Genomic DNA, 8383 nt, shown 5'->3' with positions numbered 1-8383 from the left:
TGATCCCTCTTACTATTGATACTTGACATTGAGACACTTGAATGTGTCCAGAGAAGGGCAACAAGGCTGGGGAGAGGCCTCGAGCACAAGCCCTGTGAGGAGAGGCTGAGGGAGCTGGGATTGTTTAGCCTGGAGAAGAGGAGGCTCAGGGGAGACCTTATTGCTGTCTACAACTGCCTGAAGGGAGGTTGTAGACAGGTGGGGATTGGTCTCTTCTCCTGGACAGCCAGCACCAGAACAAGAGGACACAGTCTCAAGCTGTGCCAGGGGAAGTTCAGGCTTGAGGTGAGGAGAAAGTTCTTCACAGAGAGAGTTGTTAGCCATTGGAATGGACTGCCCAGGGAGGTGGTGGAGTCACTGTCCCTGGAGGTGTTCAAAAAGGGATTGGATGTGGCACTTGAAGCCATGGTTTAGTAGTTGTGACGTCTTGGGTGACAGGTTGGACTTGATGATCTTTGAGGTCTTTTCCAACCTTATTGATTCTATGATTCTATGTTGTCTTCATAGGGATTTGTCATTGTGATAGCACTTACCAATGAAAATGCAGGATGTGAGAGATGCTTCTCCTGGCAGCATCAGGTTAAGACAGCTGCTGATAAGAGCTAGCTACTGAAAGCTGGTGCTGTTCACCTGGGTGTATTTAGCTCTGTCATTTAAATGTTGTCATAATTTTGTTCCATGTTGTATGACCAGTTCTGTTACTGCTCATAAAAAGGGAGGAAGCTGAGAATTGTGTGAAGGAGGTCTCTCATTTTATGACTGTTGCTTGTTGGAGCAGATTGTTTGACATGAAACTTTTCTTCAGTTTTGTGACTAAGACACCAATAAGCTTTTCAGTAAAAAGACACTGTTGTTGTGTTTTATACTGGTGTGTTAAATGAAATAATAACTGTTGTATCCATTTGTTTTGTTTGCAGGGACAAATGACACTTCTGTTGAACTGAACCATGAGTCTTGATCTGCTCATTTGTTGTCGTCGCCTTGAAAATGAAAAAGCCACAGAACGAAGGGTAAGGAGTTTTCTTTTGGGGTGTGTGCCTCAATTAGCAGTGACAGATATAATTCATAATTCTTGTTCTTGGAATACATTTTCAGAAGGAAATTGAAAATTTCAAGCGACTTCTCCGTGATTCTGAAACAGTTCTCCAGCTGGACCGGAATTCTGACTCTAAAGAAGGACAGCAGCTCAACTGGGATGCTGTATTTTGGTGGGTTCCGGTTCTTCCTTTGTGACTGATTGCCGTTTTCTTATGTGGGACATCATTGTTCTGTTTGTTGTGCCTATTTTAATGCTTGTATTTTTGCATACTGCTTTAGTCTTCTTGCCAGCTTGCAAACAAGAAATTGCTTGTGTTAGTCTCTAAAGGAAGTAAGTTTACATTAACTGAAAATACAACACTTATCACAAACAGAAGACTTAACAGCTAATTAATTAAACACATAATTAATTGGGTGATCATTTTTTCCTTGCAAAAATGATAGTTACTTTTATTGAAAATTGTCTTCTGCATCTGATTTTCAACATAGAGTTCATGTGTAGACTATAGATAGATGATAGATTTTTTTTGTGCTACCGAGTTCTCTGAGACAGGTCTTTGGTTTGTGAATTGTAGAAGCTGTTCTAAGGTTTGTAGAGGTCCATTTTTGATATCATTTGCTTTAGGTGTACTGCAAGGTTGTACTGAGCGTGAGTATGGTAAGTTAGTAGAGCTGCTGAGGCAGGTGTGTTAGATTTCATGTTAGAAGTGCATCAGAAATACTGATTTTCGATAGTCTGCTGTCTGGTCAGCATTCCCTTACTTTTGGTAATTGGACAGCATTGGAAAAGTTCTTGTTTCATAGCTATACCAGAGAAAAAGTAAGAAGTATTTGATAAATTTTATATGTTGCTTTTGAGATGACAAATAATACACTAGAAATACATAGGAGGAATACAAAAGGAGTGACTCTGAACAGAATACAAATAGCATGCCAGCAAATCTGTAGTAATTACCAGTGACAAACCAGTGAAAAGTATAATTCTTAGAGCTAGAATCTAATCCCTATGTTCCTTTTAAATGATGGAGAAATAAAGCTTGAAGGTTTTCCCCAATAAAAGCAAGGAAGAATATTTCTTACTTCGTTGTGTAGTGTTACAGCATAAATAAAATTATTTAGCATTGCTTTTTTTCCTATCAATTGTATGAACAAGAGGACACAGTCTCAGGCTGTGCCAGGAGAGGTTTAAGTTGGATGTTAGGAAGAAGTTCTATACAGAGAGAGTGATTGCCCATTGGAATGGGCTGCCTGGGGAGGTGGTGGAGTCACCATCATTGGAGGTGTTCAGGAGGAGACTTGATGGGGTGCTTGGTGCCATGGGTTAGTTGTTTAGGTGGTGTTGGATTGGTTGATGGGTTGGATGCAATGATCTTGAAGGTCTCTTCCAACCTGGTTTATTCTGTGTATTCTATTCTATGTATATTGCAAAGTTTAAGGAAAATTTAGTTCCTATTCAAGTTGCCTTCTAGATTATGTTCAAAACTTAAACCTCCTTTTATAGATGATTTCCATCATGCTTAGACTGTAACATATTTCACTTGACTTTGGTGCTCTAAAATGAGAATTGTGTGAAGAGCAGGCACTGACACTCTAAGCTAAACCAAACATTTACCTATTTTCTTTAGTCATAAGTACCTCTTCTATTTTTCAAGTGTCTTGCAGAAATATTTCCAGAAAGAAATTACAAACTTGCAGCTAACAAAACCAAATGCCTCTGCTTCAACCCAAGCTACCAGACAGAAGAAGATGCAAGAAATTGGAAGTTTGGTCAAATATTTCATCAGATGTGCCAATAAAAGTAATGTATTTCTATACAGAATTGTGGTTGTTTTGATGCTTTGCTTTCAACTGTGAATTCTTACTCTGCAGTTAGTTACCAGGATTCATCTTGCTTACTTCCAGGTGTTAAATATCCTCAGTTGCATCAGTCCTTTGTGCTCCTCTGTCCTTGCTGATGTTCACAGTGTGTGTATAACTCCTGTACCCTCTCATAAGTGATTTTTTTCTCTTAAAAACAAGAAGACTTCCAAGAATAGAATAGAATAGAATAGAATAGAATAGAATAGAATAGAATAGACCAGGTTGGAAGAAACCTTGAAGTATTTCTGAACTGTAGGGTTTTTTTGTTTGTTTGTTTGAAGTAAATATTTATAAACAATTAATTCTAGATTTTTTTCTGCCACACTTTGAGTTAATTACAGTCTTGTGTTGTTTCTTCATTTAGGAGGACCCAGATTGAAATGCCAGGAACTTCTGATTTATGTAATGGAAATTATAAGAGATCCAACAAGTTGTGCTGTTTATGGATCTGACTGTAGTAGTATACTCCTGAAAGATATCCTCTCAGTAAGGAAATACTGGTGTGAGATATCCCAGCAGCAGTGGTCAGGTAACATTCTTAAGCCTACTTTCAAATGTTTTTTCTTACTATAGAAGCATGTTTATGTGCATTTTAGTTTGTTTGATGCCCTGTTGTGTGAAGTGCTATATAAAATGCAGAGTAAAAGAGTGTCAGCCTTGAAGACATAAAGTTGAAATAAGGCAGCAAAGACTGGGAAGTGATTTTTTTGTTTTCTTTCTGCATACTGTTTGTCAGTTGCTTGCTGAACATGTGCTTAATGAGATTATGCATGGTCTTCACAGGGCTTAACATATATATCAAATTTATGGAATAGGTGTGACAGTACAGGTTAGGAGGTGATCTGCTAGAGAGTAACCCCATGGAGAAGGACATGGATAAGAAGTTACCTGTGGGACGGCAATGTGTCCTTGTGGCCAAGAGGCCCAGTGGTATCCTGGGGTGCATTAAGAGGAGAGTGTCCAGCAGATTGAGGGAGGTTCTCCTCTCTACTCTGCCCTGGTGAGACCTCACCTGGAGTATCACATCCAATTTTGGGCTCCCCAGTTCAAGAGGGACAGGGATGTACTTGAGAGAGTCCAGCGGAGGGCTATGAGGATGATTAAGGACTGGAGCACATGCCCTGTGAGGAGAGGCTGAGAGCCCTGGGGCTGTTTAGTCTGGAGAGGAGAAGACTGAGGGGTATTTGATAAATGTTTATAAATATCTGAGGGCTGGGTGTCAGGAGGGAGGGGACAGGCTCTTCTCAGTTACACCCTGTGATGGGACAAGGGGTAATAGATATAAACTACAGCACAGGAGGTTCCACCTCAACATGAGGAGGAACTTCTTCACTGTGAGGCTCACAGAGCACTGTAATGGGCTCCCTGAAGGGGTTGTGGAGTCTCCTTCTCTAGAGACTTTCAGGACCATTTGGATGCATTCCTGTGTGACCTGCATTAGATTCTATGGTCCTGCTCTGGCAGGGAGGTTGGCCTCAGTGGTCACTGGATGTCCCTTTGAATCCCTAACATCCTGTGATCCTGTGACTTCACTTCCAGACAAGACCACATGGTTTGTTGTTTTTTTTTTTTCCCCAGTTAACTTTTGTGAATAATGATAGGCAGCTCAATTCAAAATAGTGGCTTCTGTATGCTGTGTTTTCCTTCAAGCTTTTTAATATCATCCTCTGTAATAAATATGTTTATATTTGTATGTTTACTACACATGCACATTATATAATATATTCTTTTCTTAATACCTTTTCAGACTTGCTGGTCCTGTACGGCCAACAATACCTCAAACCATCTGGGAAGATTAATAGAGTCTTGGGGGCTAGGATAATTCACTCACTTATGAGGGGGTACTGCTTCCAAACTGATGGGTCAAGCTCTGATATGTTTACCTTCTTTTCAAGAGCAATGCAGTGTGCAAGGTATGTCACAAGTGCTGCTTTTGTATGCTGACATCTAATTCTAGTGAATTACTCATTTTAAGCCTTTGAGGTTAGATTTGAATAATAGCAATTAGTACTTCTTTAGACATGCTTTGTTCTGTCTTTGAACACCAGTTTAATATATTCTTTAAAATATTACCAACTTCTCTATTTTTAAGGCAAATAATACTCTGAATATAGTTGCTTGCTGGTATTTACATATAAACACATTGTGTGCAAAGAAATAGTAGTATTTTTTCTGGAAGCTTGAGTGTTTGGTTTATGTTGCAGGCAAGAGAAGAGTACTGCAGGCCTGGATCATATTGTTAGAGCAATGAATATCTTCTGCAGTAAGTTTGCTGCCAACTGTCGCATAAGGATCTGTAAATTAGGGGAAGAAATTTCACCTACACTGCTTTATATATGGACTCAGTACAGACCAAAGGATTCCCTGAAGGAATCTATAATTGAGTTATTTCATCTCCAAGTTCATATTCATCACCCAAAGGGTGCAAAAACTCAAGAAGAAGGTACAGTAAAAAGCTCCCTGTTTTTCTTCTGTCACTGTTATGTGATTATTTGAATTATTGTGCAAACTGCAAGAGTTTTGATACTAAGTCTTAAAAACATTAATGGAAGTGATGATTACTCGTCAGTGGTTCTATGCTCTAGGTTAATAGTGAATATGAAAATGAGTTTTCAGATTGTATGCACTAAAAGAATATTAATTTTTTAAGTCCTGTAAGGATTGGAGGTTTATTTATCAATAATGGGGAGAGACTGAGGGAGTTCACAGTATCACAGTATAACTAAGGTTGGAAGAGACCCCAAGGATCATCAAGTCCAACCTGTCTCCACAGACCTCACGACTAGACCATGGCACCAAGTGCCACGTCCAATCTCCTCTTGAACACCTCCAGGGACAGTGACTCCACCACCTCCCCGGGCAAGTTGGGTCTCTTTAGCTTGGAGGAGACTAAGGGATGACCTCATTAATGTTTATAAATATCTAAAGGGTGAGTGCCCAGAGGATGGAGTCACGCTCTTCTCGATGATGCCCAAGGACAGGATAAGGGGCAGTGGGTGGAAGCTGAGGCATAGGAAGTTCCATGTAAACATGAGGAAAAATCTTTTCACAGTGAGGGTGATGGAACACTGGAACAGGCTTCCCAGGAGGGTTGTGGAGTCTCCCTCTCTGGATATGTTCAAGACCTGCCTGGATGGATTCCAGTGTGATCTGGTACAGGTGATCCTGCTCTGGCAGGGAGGTTGGACTAGATGATCTTTTGAGGTCCCTTCCAGCCCCTAACATTCCGTGGTTCTGTGGTCAAAAGGTGGTTTTAGTTACTAAATCAAAACACAATGTCCTTGGGGAAAGGAAATAAGAGTTTAGATTGAGTTTTGACTGCCACATGTGTCATATCTTAACAGGTCTATAAATTACTACTGTGGTCTAAGATGTCTTACTGTCTAAAACTGGTCAGAGCACCTCACTTAGTAATTGTGTTTGTGTGTCATGGCAGATTTCAGTTATAACATCTTTTTTTTGAGAGAGGTTTTTTTCCTGTGCTTCAACACTGTCCACAAATGGCAGAGTGTATCCATTGCAATTCATTGCAGTCTTTCCAGATATATTATGGTTTATTCAAAATTATTCATTACAAATTTCATTCCTACCCTAATTACTTTTATATGCTGACTCATTTCTCTCTTAACTTTTTTGAGTTCTTTACTTTATTCACTCCCCATTATAAGACTTGTTTTACAGGCCTGAATTTGTTAACCTTTGTGTGTTTCACTGTGATTTCACCTGTGGTGTTCATTGTGTAGGTAAGTTTACATGTTGTATCAAGTGGGTGGTACATGTTACCTTTTATGTGTTTTTGCATGTGCAGGTGCATATGACTCAATAAAATGGCGAAGTATCTTACATAACCTGTATGATCTGCTGGTGAATGAAATCAATCTCATCAGTAGCAGAGGAAAGTATTCTTCAGGCTCACGTAATATTGCTGTAAAGGAAAATTTGATTGAGTTAATGGCTGATATCTGTCATCAGGTAACATTTTTGTTTCAATATAAAGTTGACTGCATACTTACTGTGTTGTTTTGCTTTAGTAATATGGCTTTAGTATTTCCTCAAAACCATTTACTGAAGTAAAGGATTTGTCTGTGTTCCATTGCATGTGTTCAAGAGGGGATTAGGTCTTCAAGAGAGGATTGGACGTGGCACTTGGTGCCATGGTCTAGTCATGAGGTCTGTGGTGACAGGTTGGACTCGATGATCTTTGAGGTCTCTTCCAACCTTGGTGATACTGTGATACTACTGTATTTTGTTGTTTTGTTCAGTTTAGAAATGTGTGTCAATTCCTAAAGTATACTAGGTCCCACTAGTGTTGCTTACTAGACTATAAGCATAGCTTCTGTCGTAGTAAAGAATAATAAATATTTCTGATTGCCTCTTAAGAGGCTTTATACACAGTAAAAAATACACTCTTTACTTTGACATTTCATTTTTTTCCCCCATAAGTGCTTTTTTCTTACTTTGCATACTTCTGTATTTTTCTATATCAAAGGTTTTCACAGAGAATACCAAAGTTCTGGAAACAGCCTCAACATATGCTGTTTCCCAGAAAGAATCCAGTGATGAAACGATGCCAAGCAAGCGCAGGAAGATTGAACCAGGCTGGGAGGTAATTCGAGACAACCTGCAAAGATCCCAGAAGGATTTTGATATCATACCTTGGTAATAACATCTTTACATGAAGCAAATATCACTACAGATACCTTTTTACATTTAATGTTGTGCTTTCAAATTAGGTGTCTGCACATGCTGTAGTTACATACTGAAGTGCTAACAGCATTTATAAAGTAGTGAACAGTGTTCTTGGCATTCTTGCTTTAAAAACTGTTCTGTGGTTTCCTAAGAAATAACAAATGAGGTCTGGTAAACTGTGTTGTAGGGTGTGAGGTGTTACTGCCTCTGATTTTTTTGCCCATCTTTTGTGCTAGTTAGTGTTGTGTGCATGGTCCTTAATGTGTGTTAGGAAATTAATGTGTGATTTACTGCTGTCTGAGGCTGGCTGTGTCATAAGACAGCAACTGTTAACACTTGGGCCATTTTTGGCTAGTTCACAGTTTTCCATAATACCTGGACCTTGATTGAGGGACTTCTGAACTGGAGGTAGAGCTACAAGTCTTCTACTTCTGACTGCTGCAGAAGGACTCTGTAGAAGAGACCATAGCAGGGAGTCAAGCCATTGATAAAAAAGTGTAGCTAGACTTCTCCAGAATTTAACAGTTTTAGTCCCAAGTCCAAGAATCTTGACTTTTCAGCTAAATTAGGTTACCCTGGATGGTTTTTTACTGCCTCTGTTGCTAGTGTTTTCTCTATGTCACTGCTGTACAAGATACCAGAACAGGGTAGCTGCTTGGGAATTGGGTCCTGAGCTGAAGCAACAGATGCATGTGTGTGTCTATTGCTAGCAAGATTGAGGCAGAGTGGCTGCTTAGGATCCAGTTGTTAACATGTAGTTCTGTGTGGAGGTGTAAATCTACAAGAAATACTGTGA

At 39.6% G+C, this 8383-nt stretch overlaps 1 protein-coding gene across 1 annotated transcript in view; it reads left to right on the top strand.

The window, feature by feature from the left end:
• Positions 1-923: 923 nt before the first annotated feature.
• The window catches only part of ATM (ATM serine/threonine kinase), a 71515-nt gene continuing 64055 nt past the window's right edge, over positions 924-8383 (top strand). The window contains 8 exon segments of the mRNA XM_054164540.1: positions 924-1010; positions 1096-1208; positions 2691-2836; positions 3263-3427; positions 4646-4811; positions 5103-5341; positions 6707-6870; positions 7388-7557. Of these exon segments, the coding sequence (XP_054020515.1) occupies positions 924-1010; positions 1096-1208; positions 2691-2836; positions 3263-3427; positions 4646-4811; positions 5103-5341; positions 6707-6870; positions 7388-7557 (1250 nt within the window).

The sequence above is a fragment of the Dryobates pubescens genome, chromosome 10, assembly GCF_014839835.1.
Source record: "Dryobates pubescens isolate bDryPub1 chromosome 10, bDryPub1.pri, whole genome shotgun sequence".
Lineage (NCBI taxonomy): Eukaryota > Metazoa > Chordata > Aves > Piciformes > Picidae > Dryobates > Dryobates pubescens.
Note: the sequence above shows the minus strand (reverse complement) of the source record. Positions and strands in the feature narration are given on the sequence as shown.